The sequence below is a fragment of the Narcine bancroftii genome, chromosome 2, assembly GCF_036971445.1.
Source record: "Narcine bancroftii isolate sNarBan1 chromosome 2, sNarBan1.hap1, whole genome shotgun sequence".
In the NCBI taxonomy this organism is placed as follows: Eukaryota; Metazoa; Chordata; class Chondrichthyes; order Torpediniformes; family Narcinidae; genus Narcine; species Narcine bancroftii.
This window is the reverse complement of record NC_091470.1, coordinates 323,738,883-323,762,254: the sequence shown is the minus strand read 5'-3', so window position 1 is coordinate 323,762,254 and position 23,372 is coordinate 323,738,883. Positions and strand designations below refer to the sequence as shown.

Genomic DNA, 23,372 nt, shown 5'->3' with positions numbered 1-23,372 from the left:
CCAGAATTTTTTGCTCCTTCTTCAGATTTTCTGCTGTCAGAGGGACAGGTACAGACAAAGGTTTTTTCTGCTGGTGTTTTTATTGTCATCCCATCATCATTGAATGACTGGGGTTTAGCTCACCCCAGAGAACACCTTGAAAATACCGGAGCCAAAAGTCTCATCTAATTATGCTTAGCAGGAAACAGGCCCACACCAAACCGCTCTGGAGGACAACCCCCTTACATGTCGGCTCTCCTCGAGGTGCAGTTCGACAATATACTGCTCTCACTGGATGACAGAGCTACCAACTGATTCTCACTGAGGTATGAACCTTCAAATTACTGACTCTCACAGGTGTACAGTTCTACTCACAAATTCTGTGGGGTTAGGAGTCTAAAAGACAGATTCCCTTGGGTTCACATTTGTCTATATTTGAATCTATTTTTCTAGTCACTTGATCCATTAATTTTTCTTTGTAAATCAATAAATCTAGCCAACCCAACAACATATGCACAGATTGCAGACTATAGACTTTGATTGCTATATTACAATGAATACACAATTGCTTTGGGGAACTAAAGTATGTATGAAATCATGTAATAATCAAGCTAAAATTGTAAGAGTAAAACTGTCAAACATTGAACTTCACTGGAATCAATTTTTTTGGATACTAGACTATTGGATAACTTCAAAAAAGAAGTCTGCGATCAATGAGAATAAAGTCATTGATCTTTGATCTTTTATGGCCTAATGTTGAAATAGAATAATGACTTGGCTCATGAATCTTGATTTTCCACACGAGCCAATAATAGACTATGCCATGGCCTCTCAGTAAAACAGTGATACATCTTTGTGGGTATGAAGGAAAGATTTTTAGCAATGGAGTTGGACAATTTTACCAAGAATAAAACAGGCTTCACACTCAGGCTTAGTTCAGCAACAGCAGGCAGAAAATCAAAGGTAACTACAGACAAAATTAAGTGTTAATGGTAGAAAAAAGTTTGAATTGACTGTACAAGTCTCCAGGGAGAATAGGTTTCCACCTGAGTTTTATAAGGAATTTAAACATTTATTGATGCTCTTTATATGGAGATGGTAGACCAAGCAATGGAGACCCATACCCTCCTGGAATCTTTTTCGGCAGCAATCAATTTGATGATACTTAAAAAAGACAAAAGATCCGCTAACACAGATTAAAAGATACTTGCCAAAGCCCTGGCAAATAGATTGGGGAAACATTTACCGAAACAAATAAATAAATATCAAGCAGGCTATATGCAAAAAAGACAGGCAGCGGATAACATTGGTAGACTATTGAGTATAATGCATCTGGCACAAACCAGAAATGAAAGAGATTTAGCTGTGGTACTGAATGAGGAAAAGGCATTTGACAGATTGGAGTAGGATTTCTTATTCAAAATGTTAGAAAAGTTGGGGTTAGGGACAACTTTTATAAATTGGGTAAAAGCACTGCATCATGCACCCAAGGCTAAAGTTGTGACCAATAGACAAATTTCTCCAGCTTTCCCACTGACAAATTATGGGAAGGATATAGATAAGGTGGAAAGGGTTCAGAGAAGATTTACAAGGATGTTGTCTGGCTTAAAATACCTAGAGTACAGAGAGAGATTAAAGAGGTTAGGACTTTATTCCTTGCAACATAGATGGTTGAGAGGGAATTTGATAGAGGTGTTTAAAATTATGAAGGGAATAGATAGACTAGATGCAAGTAGACTCTTCTCCCTGAGAGCAGGGGAGGTTGAAACAAGAGGACACAAGTTGAGGGTAAGGGGGCAAAATTTTAGGAGAAACATTAGAGGATGCTTCTTCATTCAGAGAGTGGTGGCTGAATGGAATAATCTTCCGGAGGAAATAGTTGAGGCAGAGTCAATTCTTTCATTCAAGAGGAAGTTGAATATATACACAGATAAGAGGGGTTTAGAGGATTATGGGCAGAGAATAAGTGGGGGGAGCTAGCGGAGTTGTTTGAGTAAACTGGCGTGGACTTGTAGGGCCGAGGTGGCCTGTTTCCATGCCATAAGCTGTTATATGGTTATACAAGATCAAGTAGACAAGGGTGCCCACTAATTCCAGTCTTATTTGTACTAGCCATGGAGCCACTAGCCAAAACTATTTTCCAGCATCCAGACATCAAGGGTTTTAGAGTAGGCCAGAAAGAACATAAAATCAATTTATTTGCCGATGATGTACAAATACATCAGACAGACCCTGCAAACTCATTGTTCAAGCTGCACTCAACTCTGGAGGACTATGGGGAGATCTCCAAGTATAAAGTTATTTGGGACAAGAACAAATCCATGCCACTTACTAAGGGGGAATTACAGTCAATATGAAAAAAAGTTATTTAAAGTGGCCCAAAACAGGATAACTTGAATAATTTACATAAATTATACCCCCTTGCTTGGGAGAATTGAGGAGGACTTAAATAGGTCTCTGGTCAAGGTCAACTTTGTAAAAATGAATGTGTTATTGAGACTTCAGTACCTCTTCCAGACACTGCCCATGGTATTAGCCCAGGAATTCTTCCAAAATTTGCTCTCACAAATAAGTTCACTTCTATGGAATGGAAAGGTAGCCAGAGTTTCCATGGAAAAAATGACCTTGGATTACAGTCTGGGTGGATTACAAATGCCAGACTTCAAGAAATACTATTGGTCAGCCCAGTCAAGATACATTACCTCACTCTTTGAAGGGGGGAGGTGTACTATCCTGGGCACAAAATGACCTGCATGGGGTAGGTGAGAAGGTTGCAGAGAACTTTATTTATAAATGGAATGCTAAATTGTTATCTGGGAAAACAGGCAGCCCTATACTAAAACAAATCATCTTCAATTGGAATAAAATTAACTGATATCTAAGAATCAATGTGGGGCTGTCCTCAAAAACACCCCCGACTCCAAATAGATTAATATCATTGATGGTAGGTAACAAGATCCTGGACACCTGGTGTCAGGTGCGTAGAGGACTGTTATGAGCGGTGGCAGCTAATGTTGTTTGAACAACTGAGAAATAAGTATGATTTATCAAAAATGACATTCCGCTGCTACCTTCTGATAAGATCGTTTCTGCAGGACAAGTTAGGTCCAACTATGGCCCTACCAGTGTGCAGTGACATAAAGGCCATGAGTTGAAGGGGGAACACATAGAATTTCATCTTGGCAATGTATTTCTTGTTCCAAGCGGAAGGACCCAAACCAGGTCTTCACAAATCAAGGTAGAGGTAGGACTCGGACCTAGGAATAACAATTAATGAGTGGTGTTGGTCCGACCTGTGTCAGACCAGCATGACTGCAATCATTAATGCACAGTTCAGGCTGGTACAATACAACTTTCTACACTAGCTGTACCTGACATCACAAAAATTGTACAGATCTAAACCAGAATTATCAAACCAATGCTTCAGATGTGGCACTGAAACAGGAACATTTGTGTACCCAACCTGGACATGTACCAAGGTGAGACCCTTCTGGGAGGAACTAGGCCAAGTACTAGAAAAAAAAAATCCCACAGGATCCAGAGTTGTTGCTGTTGAGAAACATAATGGACATAAGACTTACAATAAATATGTCCAAATTTCAAATCTAATTCTTAATGATCACATTGGCAGTGGCTAAGAAGTGCATAGCAGTTACCTAGAAATCTGACTCCTGCCTGAGGATTACCCAGTGGAACACAGAGATGCAAAGTTGTGTTCCCCTGGAGAGAATTACTTACAACTTAAGAAGTATAACACTTCTTTGAAAATTTGGCAACCATACCTAAATTCCATAGGAGCACAACTATAGTGTGGACCATCGCACCTTGCCACCCTACCTCCCCCGTCTATCCCTCAGTCAGCGGAGGGTGGGGCGGGGGGTCCATTCCATCCAGAAAAAGTCAAGAGAAGAAAAGAGCCTGAGCACTGGCTGTCGTTTCATGCCAAACCCACAAAAGCCTGATATATGTTTCATACCTTTGTTGTGAGTGTTTTGAATGTTGTGCGTAACTATGGTTAGTCAAGTGTTAAATGTTGAAGGTGGGGGTGAGGAGGGCAGGGGACAAAAAGAGCTTGAACTCTGCAGAAAACTTTATATAGAATTGATAATTATAATTTGTAGTCAATGCTGATACTGTTATCGTTAACACTCATAATGTTGCTAACTGTTTGAGTTTAAGTTTGGAAAATCAAATAAAATATTCAAAAAAAGTTTGAATTGACTGTAACAATCTTAAAAGATTCAATTCTGCAGCTCAAACGATGAAGATTTCTCAGAAAGATAAAACAAATTATCATAAAACAATCCCTTTGAACTAAGTTCCGTACAATGATGATTTCCGATTATTTATTTTACATCGACGTGAATAATTTTGAAAATGTAGCTGATAACATATAAATCAAGGAGCCAGATGACTTGTAAAGTATTTCCAGCATGTTCTAATTTTATTTCAGATTTTAAATATGTACAGCTTATTGGCGTTTAGATCATCAAGATTTACTTTTGTGGCTGAGAATGGAAACTGAGGGGTCGTCTTAAAGTGGGTCAAGGTTAGAGTTCAATGGAACTATGATGTGGGATAGATTCCTTGTCTAATAACAACGAGGTCAATATGCATGTTCCAGTTATGAATCCCAGTTTTCTGCAATGAGATTTCTGACCCAATCTTGGTCAGATTCATAAATGAGCTTAGGCCAAGTGTACATTCTGATAAGACATTTGGGTTCATATGAGCAAGGGCTGTACAATGCTGGTCTGGCTTGAGAATTCAATTTGCTTCTTATTCCGGACTACCTAGGGATATCTAGCTCAATGTCCTGAGCAAAGATCTGGTCCATGGTGTACAATGGTGATAAATGGGAAGTCATCTACTCTGGAATGAAAAATAGAAGTTCAGATTTAAATGGTGAAAGATTGCAGCATGCTGTTGAGCAGAGGGAATTGGAGTGTTTGTGGATGAATCATAAAAAGGTTCATTTGAAAGTGCAACAGATAATCAAAGAGATAAACAAAATGTGGGTTTTCATTGTGAGTGGAATGGATCTTATGAACAGGGAGGCTGTACAGCAAGTGTACAGAATACTTGTGAGGGCCCACTTGGAGTATTGCCTGCAGTTCTGGTCTCCTTGCTTGAAAAAAGATATGCTGCCTTTGGAGGCTATGCACAGAGGTTGAGGGGGTTAGCTTATGAGGAGAGATTGAGTTGCCTGGGGATATACTTGTAGAAATTCAGTTGAATGAGAGGGGATCATCAAGAAACATAAAATAATGAAAGGAATAGATGAGATACAGGTAGGGAAATAGTTTCTACTGGAAGGCAAGACTAAATCAAGCCTCAAGATACAAGGAGGAGCTCCTTTACTCAAAGAACAGTGAGTAATGAATTCTCTGCCCAACAAGAGGTTGCCTCATTAAATATATTTAAGACATGGGTAGGTAGATTTTGCATAAAGGCTATGGAGAAAAGGCAAAAGAGCTCTGTCCACAGCCAGATGAGCTAGAAACGTTTTTGAATGGTGGGCCAGATCGCCTGTTCCTGCTCCTATTTCTTATGTTGTTATGTTTTTGATCACTATCATTCAGAAGGATCATTGTTACATTCATGGGGTTTGGTAAAATTAATCATGCTCAATTCTTGTAGGGTTGGGTTATGTTTGGGTCAGGTTCAGTTTGTATTTTAATTTTATTTTCAAGCACGCCTCAAATTGCAAGTATCAATATCATTGCTAACAATGGGGTTGTAATGAAATGATCAGCATAATTTAAGCTAGGATTTATTTGAAGAGGCAATGCTCTAGGTAATATTTTTTTAAAAATAACAGGCTAAATAAAAATAAATTTACTGACCTACAACAATAATGCTCGCACATGTACACTCACACAAAGACATACATCTCTCAACCAACCCTACGCCCATCCTATTCCACAGGAGCATTTACCAGCTTTTTTCCATATTTCCTCTGGCAAATGACCAGATGGCCTGTGAAGGAACTCCCGATGGGAATCTGCATAAGGAAAGAAATATTGTGAGCACATCTATTCCTAGGTAATTTCATACATCTTTACAACAGTTGACTCCTCTTGGAAGCTTTACAGGACAAATAAAAGTGTGGGCTGTGACAAGCATTTACTTTCTGTCATTTGTCAGATCACAAGGCATCCATGAGTAATGCCGCAGATTCACATATGCTAACATAATTACACAAGCTCATGGCAATAGCTTGCTATGTTTTACTATTTCTCCAGCCAACCTTGATTACATTTGTCAGGCTCAAAGGGAGCTGGAACACAATATGTACAGCAGTTCATCTGACTGTGAACATTTTAATCTGTCAGCTGACACATGTTGGTCAGCCTGTTGTTGGGGGTGGGGAGGAACAGGATGTTGCAAGTCTGAAGTCCAATGACATATTCAACTGTTTTCTGAAATTAACATACACCGGCTTAGATAGATGAGCAACTTGGGTATACCAATTTTGGATGTGGACACATCACACTTTGACATTCGAACCCTGCTTAGAGCACTGTAAAGCTGTCGCCAAATTTTCAGTGTAATGGCAGCATTATAAGCCTCGATGAGTTTCATGAAAGAGCAGGTTACGGCACTGAAAACTGTTACCTAGTTGGGCAGGATCGGTGTTCACAGGACTCTGTTGTCTGGAATGGCTGCTGATGCCACTACCTTTCTTTATATCCTCTGCGTCGCTGTATCGCCTGATCCAATAATTAAGTTCCTCACGATCAGCTTCCTGACATCGACGAAGGACTGTAAGTGATCGCCTCGTCTTCTCTACCATATCCATAATACAGTTTAAGAGCTGAAACAATGCCAGGATGCATTCGTGACCATCACATTTCAGCGAAGTGACAAACAGTTCTGAATATTTTAAATCACGTCACTACCTTTCAGTGATCAAGGTAATAATTCAGACGAGCTTTTAGTGGATTTAAATATTTGAAAAACAAAAGTGATACAGAATTATCAGAAATGGAAAATCTGTTACATGCCTTCAGACCACTTAAAAGAAAAATCACAATTATCAACTATCCCTTGGTGCAAGTGTAAAATTGCAGTGGTTTCCATTTACAATAAATTGCTTGATTTTCTTACATGATCAAGGTGTTTCCACTCCTCTGCCCATTCCCTATCCGTTAATCGATGATCAATCACTTCTTCTTGACGGGAGCCATGCATCCCTGCCAACAGTGGAACATAATTTCAGACTCCAAAGCTATGTTGCTGGAAAACATGCCACTTTGTTTAAACATTATCCATCAAGTAGCTCATCGCCATCCTTCCAATACTCATCACTGACATAAAAACGGCACAACTATCCTTCATCAAACACACCAGTTTACCACCAATGTCCACAGGCAAGGTTTGGTCCATTGCACTTGCGATCCACAAGAGTAATAATAAACATATAAGCATCTCAACCTGACTTTTCTTTTGAGTATATTATGGTGCCTTTGGCAGTACGGCAGACAATAAATCAAGTAGATGAAATGGTTATTTTGTAGATGTTTGCACACGAGGTGACAAAGGGTCACAATTGATACTCACCGAGAGGTCTGTTCCTGTCCCTGAGGTCTCTGTGGTTGGGATGTCTGTATGAATCCCTGTAGTGATGAGCCATGGCCATGTCATCCAGACGGTAGTGCTGAGGTGGGGGGGGTGTTGGGTGAGGCAGGCCATTGGGCTGGTAAGATAACCCATTATTTGGACTAAACCGTTGGTTGGGACTTATAGTGCAGGGGCGCTTGGTGGGATGCTCTGAGTGCAAAGGCTCACGATCGTAGCCATTCTCTTTGGTTCTACAAAATAGACAAGATCAGATATAAATGCATGTTAAAGTCTTATAACTACAATTCTGTGGGACTCATACTAAAAGCCAACAACATTTTCCTCTTCAGTATTGAAGAGGATTGTCCGCAGCAGTATTGCCCTACCCCATTACAAATAGCTACCCTATTTATGCACATCAAATTTGGATAGACACATTGACTTGCTCATCCCTACGTTAGTGCAAAAACTGAATGATCTTTTTAATGAGCTGTTTTAATGAACTCAGAACCTCATTGAAACTATTCATCCGTGGCTGACCATATGCAGAAAAAAGAGCAGCAAAAAAAAATAAAAAATAAAAAATCCAGCAGCAAAACTGTTAGTTTCACTTGAACCAGCACTTTCTTGGTTACTCATCTCATGCCATCATATACAGATTAGAGACAGGATTAAACACAGTTCCATGGGTTCATTAATTAATTCAACAAAGAAAGGAAAAAGCCTTCCTGACTCAGAACTAATTTTCACAGTTGACAACAAGCTGTTGCAATTTAAGGAGGGGGAAAAAAAAGTTCAAGTCAGCACTCACTCACATGGTTGTATTTGCTCCCTTGATGCGTCTGTGCAGATACGTTTTGGCTCAAAAAAGAAGTCATTCTATTGATAAATTGCAACCATTTGTCTCACCTGTCTGGAGTTCGCCTTTTCCCATTTTCATTAACATCAAGCAGCAGCTCGGAGGAGTCGACGGGTGAGGTGGTGCTGGCATCCAGCAGCAGCTGCTCATGCTGTGCGAGGTACTGTGCTGGGTTCTGCTTGGCCAAGCGCGCGCAGTGGAGTAGCTCCCTCTGGAGCAGGGGCAGGTTGGCCTGCAAGATGAGTGGCACAACAAACAACATCTTCGTCAGTGCAGACACAAAGGGAAAGCTGCTGACCTTACAAACGAACGATTAAGCAAATAACAAAAGTGGCCCAAGAACAAAATGAATTATTAGTTGCTTTTGGATGTTACAATTTTGACTTTTTTTTTGCCCAGAGCGATGGAATGCTAGTCATCATGGATTGCCTTGGCATCAAGCTATACAGCACGGATTGCATTTGGCTGCAATTCTACATTGGAGATGCAGTCATGCGAGCATGGAAAGGTATAGTATCATCCCATTAGCCAAATGCAGCACAAGAGCAAGCATTCAACCAGACCGGAATTGCCAAGGTTGTTGTCATGGAGACGACATTGGTATGAAGTTGCTTGCAATACCAAGAATCATGCGTTTACATTGCAATTCTAATCAGTCCATTCACTATCTGCTCTATAATATTGTATAATGTATCAAAACATAATAGCTTAAACAATTTAGGACAAAAAAAAAATCATGATATCTTCCCAAGTTTAAAATAAATGGATCTGCTTTCATTTAGAAATTTAATTTCCTATGCTGTGCAAGTTATTGACCACAGATAAAGATACTTGACCTTTCTTTCCTCTGAACTGCCCAATGATTCACAATTCTAAAACAACCAGTACAAGAATATAGACAAACTGTCCTGTTAAGTAAGGGGAAATAGAGCCAATAACCCTAAACGAGTCATTCCAAAGAGAACCGTTAACCCGTGACCCCTCCACCAACATTCCTGGACACTAGACATTTGAAGTTTCACTTGGATTCCACCAGAACTAGTATTTATCACAGCATATCACAGACTTGATAGTGACTTAAGGTCAAGAGGACAACGCAAAAGGAGGAATGGGTCGAGTTACACTTGAAACAAACACATACAAAGCAGTCAGAAACGAATCACAGTCGACCTACATAATTCTTAAGAGGAGCCCATTACTGATTATTGAGGCTGCCAGAGCTTATGGCTATTCAAAGCACCCCAGTTTTCAAACCACGAAGGCTCATAGCAAAGCATGGAAACACTACAGCTTTGGCCGACTTGTGGTAAAGAACGGTGACGCCATATAGGTGCCAAGTAGTAGTAATCAACAATAGACAGGCCAACCACATGCAAGTGACCTTCAGTACTTCTACTGGCAAAGACTTAAATTGGACTGACCAGCAAAATAAACAACCATCCCCAGCAGAGGCGTGATTGGTTATTCTCTTATGATGCTACAAAGGTTATTGATTCACTACAATGTTTAATTCAGAAGCAATTCAGTAAATTTATCGCTGACCTGGGTGGATACATCTTTACATCATTCAGTTAAGAATCAAGAGGATTCTGATCCAGGGGTATAAATTCATCCTTTGATCAGAACTCTTGCTAATTAATTTGATTGCATCAGAACTTGATGCCAGATGAGTAAAATCACAATTGTTCTGAGATTGCCCCCCCACCCCACCCCCGACCAAGATCGTCCAAGTTCCCTTCCAAAGGAGCAATGCAATGACATTTATATGCATTATGATGTAGAAGTTGCATTCAGGTTGAAAATTATGTGGTGACATTTCCCATTTAGGTTTAACCCAGATAAATGCTAATTTATTTACTCTGGGTAAACCAATGCAAAAAACAATGCTATCTGAAGATTTTCTTATAGCAGTGAAGGACATTCAGCTCATCAAGATTTGCCAGCTCATAACACAAGCTCCATCAATTTTGTCTCTTATTCGCTCCAGATTAATTATACTTCACATCTACAGTCTGAGCAATTTACAGTGGCTAATTAATTCACCACCCACACATCTTTAGTATCTGGGATGAAATTGGAATAAGAGGGGAAACCAACATGATCACTGGCAGAATACAAACTTTCAATTGGCAGAGCAGCATCTCAACAAGCGGTGATACTGTGTGGTCCAATAAATTTTCATGTTTGAGAGAGTACCAAATAATACATTTAATTACAAAACTGAAAGCTAGTTATGGACACTGGAATCATGGATTAAAAAAGAAATAGGCTCAGTCAAGGTGGCTAATTTATTTAGGCTGAAGAAAGGAAAGTGGTGGTGCTCCCCAGAATACAGCAATAGCTTACTGATTTTCTGGACTGTTAAATGTTATAGCACAAGTGTACAATTCAAAACATTGAATATAAAATAAAAATTTGAAGTGTGGAGGAGTTGCTGATAAAGACTTTAAGAGGAATGATGAAATAGCTTACATATGGATGATGGTTTTCAAAAAAAGTAGGTTGCATTTAAAGGGGGAGAACAGGTTCCTGAAAATTATCCAGGGAATGGAGCTAGATGGATCACCCTTCCCCCGACCATTACGTTAACATGGGCTCAATTAACCAGAACAATGATCCCAGTCCCAAACTTCATCTGCTCAACTTCACCTTGTCAAATCTTACTATCACATCAATCTGGAGTTACTACAAATTTTCACTGGAATAACTATTATTTCTTCTAAAACTCTGAGTAAATGTGTCAATGGATTTTTAAAAAAAATGGTTGAAATACTCTTACTGAGTGAAGGATTTATATTAGATAGGAAAGGCTAACATTTGGTGGCATTCCCCTGGGAATGGGGATGAACTACTTTCTAATTTAAATCGGACCTGATTTTGAAATTTATCAAACTTGCATTTGACACAAAATTAGGAGGGACAGCAGGCACAGTGCGAACGCACAGGGGTTTGGGGGTTTGAGATTGAAACACAAACCAAATATTCTCCATAGCTAGGTAGGGGTTCTAACAAATAAACCAAATATAGTGTGAATCTTTTTTATCTCTGCAGTATTAAAATTCTTCAGCTAAAACAGTAGTCAAGGAAGATTGCAGACTCTGTGGCACCTGATCAGATTACATCTCAAGCATTCTGTCCAAGTTTACTCAATAAAGCATTATAGGTGCATTCAATGGCTTCTGACTGTGTATAGAAAACCTGTGGGTCAGATCTCCAATGGCAAATAGTATGAGCTATGAGAAAAGACTGGAGGGACTGAAGTTCTTCAGTGGAGAAGCAAATGACTGAAAGTCAATGTTATCAATGTTTAGCAGATTGTAGAGTATTATGCATGTAACTTTAGAATATTATGAAGTACACTGGGAGAGTAGGACAATGGGATCTGATGATAATACTGGCGTAGACTCCCAGCAGCAGCGACCACAGCACTGGAAACACTTAAAAAATAATTGAATTTTTAAAAGGAGAAGAATTTAGGATTTTCCTGGGTGGATGAACTAAAAATCAGTTTTATTAACCTATAAATTAATTTGTGAACTGTATGGAGCTAAAGGAATTATAGAAGTATTCAACATCCTTGAGTTAGGCAGGAGGGAAAACACAAGGATTTATGATTGCTAACCAGGATGCCAAATAGGCCAGAATGGTCAATAAGGCTCAGTGGTCAAATCAGAATCTCAGTGGAGATTCTGACCTTTCCTGTCCAGGCTCACATGGTTAACAGCCACTTTGACAGTGAATGTCAAGTCACTCAAATAAAACACTCTCATGGGATTGGGAATAAAGCCAAAATCAAATGAAAACAAAATATACAAAAGAATCAGTATTAAGGTGTAGCAAGATCACAAGGACAACATTAAGTAAATGCCTAATTTTGGAATGGATTATTGTGATATTTTCTTGCCAGCAAACAAAAAAGATTACTTTTCCAATGTGGGGGAAAAACAAACTTGGCATTGCTAACATCTTAGCTCAACTCTGACTTCCTCAAAACATCAGATTAAAAAGAATAAGTACTAAAACTCCTGAAAGAAATGCTGTGCAAAATTAATAAAAAGTATGGTTTATATATCAAACATCTTGCACACAAATGTTTATCTGAACCAGAAATCTACATAAATATTATACACTGTTAGCTCTAAAGCAGCAACCAGAAATTTGCGTCATTCATTGCGCTGATTTCACATTTCGATTTTGAATCAATTAAAAGCTTTATTCCACCTTCCTCTCAGGTAAGAAATTTACTCATTTTTCATTCTTGTCTATGGTGTTACAGCTGACCAACAGAAAATGTACAATGCACATTAAAGCTAACTTTGCCACACAGATATGAATATCTCTTCTTTTGAAGGTATTACATCTGGAATTCTCAGCAAAACGAACCAAAAAACAAGAAACATGAAAATATTTTGCAATATCTGAGGTTTTCAGTTATTCCCTTCATATCCCCTTGACCTACTGATTTGGATTGCACTTTAATTGCTATAACTTCCTGAATGCAATCCCAAGTGCTTTTGAAAATAAATCTGCATTTTATTTTCATTTAATCGTGAGATGCCTGCTCATAAAGGTTGGTTTTATTCGTTATTCTTATTTGCCTTGCTAGACTGTCTCAGTGAGCAGTCACATTGCTATGGATTTAGAGTCATATGCAGTCTTTACATGGTAAAAATAGCCAATTTCCTGAGAATATGAGTGAACCAAATGGACTAATACATCTGTCATTTCATGGTCACCAATACTGATATTAACTCTTTATTAGAGTCAACCTAGCCTCAGAACATAGGAACGTCTACAATAAAATTCTAAAACTAATCTCCTTCAGTTGTTTCAAATAATGACCTTGCTTTCATAATAAAGCATGAAGTAGGGATGTTCCCTATTGCATCATGTTTAATTCCATTCATAATTCGCCAAGCAATATAGTAGTCCATGAATACATACATGCAACAAGATCAACACATCATTCAGACTGCTGAATGACAATAACGTTCACCTAAGGGCCAAACAGCAACCACCTCAACTGTAGTTGGAACCATTTGCTCTTCACAGTCAATTGCACCTCCATTGTCAGAGTCACCTATTGTGTTGGCCATCCATAAGAAATTCATCTGGATGGTTACACAGATATTGTGCTCTGGGACCATGTCATACTATATTCGGTATCCTTTAGATTGGCTCAGCACCTGATATCTAAATAAATCTACAGCACGCTGGAATGCTCTTCACTTGCTTTCATCAGTGGAGTCAGAAACACACTGAAAAAGTTGTTCATCATCTAATGAAAAAGAAATTTGCCTGTTGATACTCTGCTACCCAACACATAAATTCACTCCATCAGTGGTGTGTTGTGGTGGCAGTGTGTACCATCTACAAAACGTATTGCATTTCCTCCCATAAGCTACTGTTACAGAGTCTACCATCTCTACCATCAAAAAATACAGTATGTACTGTAGGTGCGAACCATTCCATCAATGGTCTACAAACGTTGTCCATATGAACTTTAGTAAGGATTTTGACAAGATTCCACGTGGGTCATTGGTCAAGACGGTTCAGTCATTTGGTATTTTGGAAGAGGTAGAACATTGGATTAGATGTTGGATTTGTGGGAGAAGCCAGAGAGTGGTAGTAAAGGATTACCTCTGTGATTGGAGGCTTGTGTCTGGTGACATGCCTCTGGGATTGGTGCTGGCTCCTTTGTTGTTTATCATCTCTATCAATGATCAGCGTTATAATGTGGTAAATTGCATTAGCAAATTTGCAATGACACGAAGATGAGGGATATAGTAGACAACGAGGAAGGCTTTTAAAGCTTGCAATGGGATATGTAACTACTGGAAAAATGAGCTGTAAAATGCAGACAAGTATGAGGTGTTACACTTTGGGAGGTAAAACTAGGGCAACACTTCCATGGTAAACTGTAGGACACTGCAGAGTGCAGTAAAACGGGAATCTGGGAATACAGATAATTCCGTCAAAGTAATATTAAAGGTAGGTAGGATCATTAAAAAAAGCTTATGGCACATTGTGCTTCATAAATCAAACTATTGAATAAGGTGGTCCCCTACTTATGATGGTCCAACTTACGATTTTTCAAAGTTACGATGGCTTGAATAAGTTATTTCAAATTCCAATCTGTTCTTGCCCTTATGATATGTGGATAGGAGAGTGAAATTGATGACCCTGTCGCTTTAGCATCCCCAACATCCAGCAATTAATTTTAGTTCAATTCTTCAATGTAACCCCAGAACGTAACCCCATCACAAGTTGAGAAGCACCTGTACACAAGTTGGGATGCTATGTTAAAGTTTTATAAGATATTGGGGAGGCCAAATTTGGAGTACTATATTGGTCACCTACCTATGTGGTAGACATCAGTAAGACTGAAAGAGTGCAACACAGATGTTCCTGAGGCTTGAGAAGCTGAGTTACAGGTAAAGGGTGAATAGGTTAGGACTTTATTCCCTGGAGTGTTGGAGAATGAGGGGAGATTTATTTGATGCATACAAAATTATGAGGGGTACAGATAGAATAAATACAAGCAGGATCTTTCCATTGAGATTGGGAGAGACTAGAACTAGAGGGGATAGGTTAAGGTGCAATGTTGAAACAGAATGTTAGGGGTTAATATCTTCACTCAGATGGTGGTAAGAGTGCGAAAGGAGCTGCCAGAAGAACTGGTGGATGCGGGTATAATTTCCAGCATTTAAGGGAAAATTGAAGATGGATGGGAGGTGTACAGAGGGCTATGGTTTGAGTGCAGATTGATGAGACTAGGCAGAATAACAGTTCAGCACAAACTAGATAGGGTAAATGGCCTGTTCCTGTGCTGTAGTGTTCTCTGGTTCCAACTGAGGATAGGCCCAGAAGTAGCAAGATCGAGGCAAATTACAATGGAACGTTCTGCCTGCAATGATGTTGAAAGAGTCATTTGAATGATGGAATGGGTATAAAAGGGCATTTAACATAGGAGATGATGGGAAGGTGGAAGGCAGAGGAGGATTGTTTTTGGATTTGTATCAGAGTTTCATCAGGCCAAAGAAAAACAAATCAGCAGACAATCAATTCCTTGTTTAAAATATGGAAACATTAGTGCCATGGGCAAGTTTACAAATGTGGATTAAAATAAATAAAATCAGGAGGTAACAAAGGGTTTAGGTGACGGAGAGCAACTAAAATAATGGAAACACAAGGAGATTTGAAAACCAAGAAGAGATCAAATAGGTTATCTAACTTGCATACAAGGATCACCTAGATTTGTGATCTATGAAATATGCCCAAGGTAAAAAAAAAAATCAGGAACAGATTTGGATGCTCCGCATTTGAACCTTTAATTCACAAACCAACTCTTTACAGAGCCTGCATAATGAATTAAAAGTATATTAGCTACTCTATGGAAAAGCAATTAATATTTATTCAAGGTTGTTAGTATTTAATCAAAATTTGAACAGCAGCCTTGAAAAAGGTAAATGCCATGAATCGGACACAAATATCAGACAATATTTGAAAATAGTAGATTTTCAACCATTTTAAAATTTTCATTGAAGTTCAATACACAAAGTGTTAATTTCAATGTAAATGGGCTCATGAAGCTAAGGGAGTGACAACAAAAATAGTGGGGGAGGGTGGTGTCCAAGTACCAGAGAAAGTAATTATAATGGTGTGCAATATCTTTCCTGTAAATGTTTCTCCATAACATGAAATAGAATCAAGAATCTGTGGCTTACATTCGGCTAATGAAAACAAGACTTTAATGCATATTGTTACAGCTGGGATTGAATGCAGTTATTAAGGTCCATGTTCCCACAACCATATGGTTTTTGTCATTAATGTCTCCTTTGAGGAAAGGCTCTAAAATTAGAAAAAAGTTGCATCTTTGATTACAGCGATCCCCTATGAAATGATATTTAAACCATATGGTGCAGAGCAGTGAAGGAAGATTCTGGAAGTGTCCTTGTATGCTTTTTGGCTTTTTTTCACCGCCAACTTGACCCTAAAGGGAGCTGTTTCTACTGGAGAGAAAAAAAAATCAGTAATAATCACAAAGGAAATGGCATTTGCATGATGCAATTCAAACATAGCACTTATAGCTGTTTGGCCCAATGCAAGCCATAGTTTTGTGCATCTTATTAAATTATATATTTGAAAAAGCCTTAAGCTTTCAAAAAAAAAATGCTTGATTGCTATACAAACAAATCTCAATTGGTACATTTTAATTTCACATGATAGCTCTTGAAAAGGATGGCAAGTTCCTCAAGAAAATATGCATATATGTTAGTATTCTTCCAAGAGACCAAACTTGAAGCCACTACAAAAAAAAAGTTCAATTTAATGATTCCATGTGCCTGTCCATACCAATAACCATTCAGTTGAGTTTGGTCAATGTTTGGAGGTGGATATTTGGAAAGACTCTCCAGTTTATACTTGATATAACTGAAGGGAACAGCAAAGATGTAAAACAAAAGTTCAGACAATTTCCTATAATCTTTTGAAGGAAAATGTCAAGATTTTTTTTTTTTTTTTAAAGCCTTGGATTCTCAAACGCGATTTTGATCAAACAAAGCAATTTCACAGTTTCAGAAATCACACAGATTTTGATTTTGACATGAATTACAAATACTTGAACTGAAATCCTTTGTTGGTGTCCACTTTCTTCATTAAACATTGCTCTAATTTTTGCAATCAAAACATTCTCCAAAATATTAAAATCAAATTGTATTAAGTATACTTTAATTTCATAAAAATATTGATAACTATCAGTAATAGGTTTTATCCCCTAACTTATTGGCAACAGAACTGTCTGAACTAAATGTAAAAATTAATTTCTAGGATCAGACTGACTAGGATAAAAAATGGAAAATGCAACAATTACCTTTAAAAATGGTATAACAAAAGGTCGGAGAGGAAAATTCGTAGCTTCTTGAAGTTTGGAATGAAACTCTTCAATTGTCAAGGTAGAATTCTGTAAAATATTTTTTATTAACATGAAAATAATTTCTTCTCCCCCAATATCGCAAATCTAAATAAAAGTACATTTCTCCACTTTATTACTAACAAGCATTTGGATGAAAGAAAGGACTGAATGAAGACCTTATAACACACTTTAATATAGCCCTTAAAGCTGCTGTGGACATCGAAGCCATGTGTTCTTTGTATACACATTTTCACTTCGCCATGAGAAACATTCATGAACAAAAGCACCTCTTATAATAGATTCCATTACTTAATGTCACATATACTGCCTGGGGTGACTTTTAAATGCAGATGTTCAAGAGTTCTAGTAAGTTCACTATTTTACAGCTTAACCTTTTGACTACTGATAAACAATTGCCTATGTTAGTTAGCCCTGCTTATATTTAGTTTTAAAATGTAAAACAGTTTTATAAATATTACAATCTTGAAATTAGCAATGCAGAATACCAGTTACTGTGAATATCCAATGAATTTTTTTTTTTTGATTGTTGCCTCCAACATTTTGGTAAAATATTAATCAATTTGAAATAAATGACAAGTTCTTTGTTAAGACAGAAAAATTTAGACCAAACATTTTAACGTTCATAATTACACATTTTCCAGTATCCAATCCACGAAAGCAAAATTCTATATAATACTGAATTTTTATAGGTTAATTTTTTGATCCATCAAATAGGTAATCATATCAGCTGTGTTTGCTTTTTAATTGAAAATTAACTAATTAATCCCCACAGTTTGTTGATGTTCCTTTTTTTCCTCACTTTAATCCACTCCACCCTCTTCAGTTTTTTTTTAAAAAGTTATACAGCAAAGTAACTTTCCCTTCTCGGCCATGAACCCGAGTCATTGAAATACACCCATGTAACTAATTAACCTACTAACCCCATCTTTGGAATGTAGGAGAAAACTAGAGAACCCGGAAGGAACTTGTGCAGTCACAGGGAGAATGTACAAACTCTTCAGACAGTGCCATTTTCAAACACTGGTCAATGAATCTTTACTTCCCATCATTTGTTTATGTTCTGTTGTTTATTTTTCCCCTGAGTTTAACTGATAATACACATCTACATAAATACACCCACTTAATTCAGGTCATATAATAGAATTATCACTTCTGATTTGGGGAAATCATTTTCAATTTCCTGAGTTATTGACGCTAAGAACATAATCCTGTGGTCTGATAGTCAACTTGCAAAGTCAGATACGGATAAAGGGACAATAATAATGAAACTCTGAAATTACACAAAACAACTGTAATCAACAGCTGATCAGACACTAAATTTGGAATATATCTTGTTATTTAACATTGGCACTCATCACAAGCCACACAACAAAAAATGTAATGCAGGAAATGCACGAAGCTGGTAAGAGGCTGCAAAATATCTGAGAAAATTGGTGGAAGATGCTTCAAAGGATCAATGGATTCTAATAGTTAAGGATACTCTATTAAATAAAAGAAAATCTTTCTACCTAACATACTGCAATTCCTATAAAATTTGTGGCTGTTTAAGTAACAAGAACATTTAATAAGGCAAAGTATCTTAAGGAGCTTCACAAGAGCTCAATCAAAACAAAATTACATAGTGAGATATTGGGGCAAATCAACAAATACAGTAAAACACAAATGATCAAAGTTTTCCTCTGGCTCCATGCAACTACTTGTATTATCACGTTAAATTCCTTAACAACAGCCCATCAAGCCTATGCAGGCTCTGAGAGCAGCCCCTTTCCCCCATTATCTGACACTGCTGAGGATTGGTAGATGCTAGATATGTGAATTTTCCAGTTGCCTGTGATTCCGCGTCACATGTTTGGTTAACTAACTACGAGGGGAGCTTTGAATTTTAAACTTCCGTATTTTTTTAACCTAATAAAAAAAAACACTGACCATTGAATTCACCGATGAAAAAAGGTGAAAAGTCAGATTGCTTCAAAATGCATTCATATTTCAGAATGGTCCTTCTAATTCTTTTTGTAAAGTCCTGATATTTTCTTGACCTGCAATATATTGTTCACTTTTAGCTTCACTTCAGGTTTTTTTAAATGCACTCAACAAATTTCCAAATATTGGGATGGCAGGCAGTTAGCTGGTCTTCAAACCCTTGATGCCATTTCACAAGTGCTTGCTGCTTTGACACTTGCTGAATCTTCATGGTTGACTGTGCTCATTTTAATCTTTAATAAATAGAATTGTCACCAACTGTAGGTACTTGAACTGGACATTAACTCTTCTGATATTCGTCACACTTTCAATGAATTGTATCATGATTTTGCTTTTCTTTGTAGTACAGATGACCTTTAACACGATCTTCCCCCCCCACCCCGCCCCCCCTGCCCCCTCTGCCCCCCCTGCCCCCCCTGCCCCCCCCTGCCCCCCCTGCCCCCCCCCCGCCCCCCCCTGCCCCCCACTTTCTTAGACTCCACAAAGTGAAGTGCCATTTCTTTAATGTTGTTGGCGGAAGAGTAACCTGTCAAACTCTACTGTTAATAATGAATGTTTAGTTTGGTTGGTTTGTTTAGTCGGTTGGTTAGTAGATGAATTTTGTTTTTTCATTCCTTCAATTGTTGGTGAATTTGATGGTCGGTGGTTTTCATTGGTGAATTTACCTGTAACCATTTTCCTTTTTTTTTGCCAGTTGCTCAAGACTGCTGGTTGCTTTAATACTGGATAATGGGGATTTACTGTTTTGCATTCTCCCATCAGCTATATTTGGGGTATTACATCAAGCAATTAACCTGCCGACCAACATGTCCTTTGGATGTGAGGGGAAACTGGGGCACCCAGGGGATTGTGCAAACACAGTGCTGGAGATCAGCATTGAAACCAGGTCTCTGGAGCTGTGAAACAGCTGCTCTACTTGCAGCAATACAATCATTCAACATCTGAAAGATCAGCTGTGATTTCTTCACCTTCGTGCTATTTTCCTGCACTAAGCCAATATGCCTGGATTCTCCCAACTTCATAAAACCTTATAACATTGCAGCTTAGAAACAGACCCATTCAGCCCTTCTAGTCTGTGTCAAACCTTTTTTTGCCTTGTCCCACAGACCTGCACCCAGTCCATAGCCCTACATAACTCTCACAACCACGAACCTGTTCAAATTCTTCTTAAATGTTAAAATTGAGCCTGCATTCACCACTTCACCTGGCAGCTTGTTCCACACTTCCACCACTCTGTGTGAAGAAGTTCTCCTTCATGTTCCCCCTAAACTTTTCCCCTTTCACTCTTAACCCATGTCCTCTGGTTTGCATCTCACCTAACCTCAATTGAAAAAGCCTATCTACATTTACTCTGTCTATCCCCTCATAATTTTAAACATCTCTATCAAATCTTCCCTCATTCTTCTATGCTCGGGGGAATAAAGTCCTAACCCATTTAACCTTTCCCTGTAACTTAGTTCCTGAAGTCCACGCAACATCCTAAATCATCTCTGCACGCTTTCTACCTTATTGATATATTTCCTGTAGTTAGGTGACCAAAACTGCACACAATACACCAAATTTTACCTCAGTAATGTTTCATACAACTTTACTATAACATCCCAACTCCTATACTCAATACTTTGTATCTGTATTTCTATATCCCTCGGTTCTACCACACTCCTCTGTGCCCTCCATTTACTGTGCAGGTTCTTCCTTTGTTGTCCTTTCAAAATGCAACACCTCACACTTGTCTGCATTAAATTCAATCTCCGATTTTTTAGTCTGATTTTTCCAGCTGGTCCAGATGCCTCTCAAACTTTTAAAACCTTCTTCCATGTCCACTAGGCCTCCTTAGGGACATCTGCAGGTCCAATTTACTACATTATCATCCAGATCTTTGATACAGATGATAAACGACAATGGTCCCAGCACTGATCCCTGAGGCACACCACTGGTCATAGTATTGCTTCTCAGACTGGAGGCCGTTCACCACTACTCTCTGGCTTCTCCCTTCCAGCCATTGTCAAATCCATTTCACTACTTCACTATGAGTACCTTGCATCTGAATTTTCCTGACTAACCTTCCCTGTGGGACCTTGTCAAAAGCTTTACTAAAGTCCATGCAGACAACATCCATAGCCATACCTTCTTCTGAACTAGATCCCTACTATCCCTCGAAAGGCAAGGTTCCCTTTGATATCTTATCCCAATCCACATGACAAAAGTATGTGTTGGGGAACATTCCCTGATGCCTGCTAACTTTGCCTTTAATCCTGCCAGGAACATAAAAATTTCACCTTTGAAGGTCCTCCACTTACCTCGCACATCTTTGCCCAAAAACATCTTATCCCAATCTCTAATAATGTTCTTTCTTGGGAGGTCTGACCCATGCACAATACTCCAAATGCAATCTCCCCTCATGAATTGATGCAAGATCTCTCTGGTCTTGTATTGTAATCCTCTTGCGGTAAAATTCAACTTCCAGTGTTTTCTTTAGGTACAAGGGCATCCAGATCCCTCAGAACATAATAAAAACACAGAAATGCTGAAGGAAATTAGCTAGTCTCGCAGTGTCCATAACCGACATTTCAGGCCCGAGCCCTTCCTCAGGATACGAGTGGGGAAAAAAGACTAATGTCTGTTTAAAAAGGGTGGCGAAAAGCAAAGAATGTAAAAAGAGACAAGGAAAAGAGAACAGCAAGGCAGAAAAACAGAAGTGGAGGAAGGGAGACAGGGAACATCAAAACAAACATTAAATTCTCATCACATTTCTATTTCCCTCTTCCAAAATGAAAGATCATCTTAAAAGCAAACTGTAGACAAAGATGTTTAGAATGAGCTTTGTGGTTGAGAGGGTGGTCAAGAAGGAGGATGGGAAGGTAAGGGCAAATCGCACTTCATCCGAAGAAGTCCAAAGTATTACATCTGTAACAAGGTAACAGGACTATACAGTAAATGAAAGGGCAGCAGAGTTAGTTTAGCAGTTAGGGCAATACTATTATAGCGCCAGCACCCCGGGATGGAATCTGGTGTGGGCTGTAAGGAGTTTGTACGTTCTCCCCGTGTCAGCGTGGATTTCCTCAGGTGCTCCAGTTTCATCCCACCCTTTGAAAACATATGGGGTTTGCAGGTTAATTGGTGTACTTGGGCAGCATGAGCCAATAGGCCACAAGGGCCTGTTACCGTCCTACAACTCTTTAAAAAAAAGATTATTAGAGAAGTGAGAATCATTATCAGTAGCAGGATAGGTTAATGAGTTGGTCAATTAATTTAATTCAATCAATTTATTTATTTTAATTAAATAGCCAAGACACAGAAAAAGAATAGGCAAGAAATGCTTGAACTGTATATTTGAGAAGGCCAAATGGAATAACCTAGCAAATTGTAGGCCAATAAGCTTGATCAATGGTAGAGCAATTATTAGAGAAGATTTGTAGGGATAGGATCTACTTGTATCTGAAAAAGCATGGACTTATCAGGAATGGACAGCATGGGGGCAGCATAGTAGTTAGGTGCAACGCTGTTATAGCGCCAGCGATCAGGACACAGGTTCACATCCCATGCTATCTGTAAGGTGTTTTCTACATTCTTCCAACAAGATTCTTCTGGCGTCTCCGGTTTCCTCCCACCCTTCAAAACCATACTGGGGGAGTAGGTGAATTGGGTGTAAACACGGGTTTGTGGGCCAAAAGGAGATGCATGTCAAAATTAAAATTTTCTGCAGGGGAGGTCTCATCTTATAAATTAATTAATTAACTTTGAGGTGGTGCTGAAATTGATTGAAGAAGATAGGGTAGGAGATTGGGCCTGAGAGATGAGGAAAAGCAAGAGGGTAGGGGTTGAGAGAGCAATGTAGGGAGAACCCTAGAAATCTGACAAGTCAACGTGGATGCCAAATGGGTGGAGAATGCAAAGGGGGAATACCAGGTGCTGTTCCTCCAATTTGCGAATGCTCTCACCTCAGCAGAACTGTAGGCCCTGGACAGGTGTCAGTATGGGAAATAGGAAGTGGAAACAAAGTGGCCAGTCACTGGGAGATCCTGGCTCTTGAGGAGGGCAGAGTGAAGGTGCTCA

The 23,372-nt window shown here is 38.8% G+C and overlaps 1 protein-coding gene across 8 annotated transcripts in view; it reads right to left on the bottom strand.

Moving 5' to 3' along the window:
* runx1t1 (RUNX1 partner transcriptional co-repressor 1) overlaps window positions 1-23,372 on the bottom strand; it is a 112,755-nt gene that overhangs the window by 24,966 nt on the left and 64,417 nt on the right. For all 8 annotated transcript variants that reach the window (XR_011352419.1, XR_011352418.1, XM_069921929.1 and 5 more), the window contains 6 exons: window positions 17,274-17,363; window positions 8,452-8,633; window positions 7,543-7,793; window positions 7,090-7,175; window positions 6,598-6,796; window positions 5,918-5,983 (listed from right to left, as the gene is read on the bottom strand). Coding sequence is in view for 6 of the 8 variants with exons in the window: in XM_069921929.1 (XP_069778030.1) it covers window positions 5,918-5,983; window positions 6,598-6,796; window positions 7,090-7,175; window positions 7,543-7,793; window positions 8,452-8,633; window positions 17,274-17,363 (874 nt within the window). In the remaining 2 variants the exon portion in view is untranslated. The remainder of the gene's footprint in view (window positions 1-5,917; window positions 5,984-6,597; window positions 6,797-7,089; window positions 7,176-7,542; window positions 7,794-8,451; window positions 8,634-17,273; window positions 17,364-23,372) is intronic.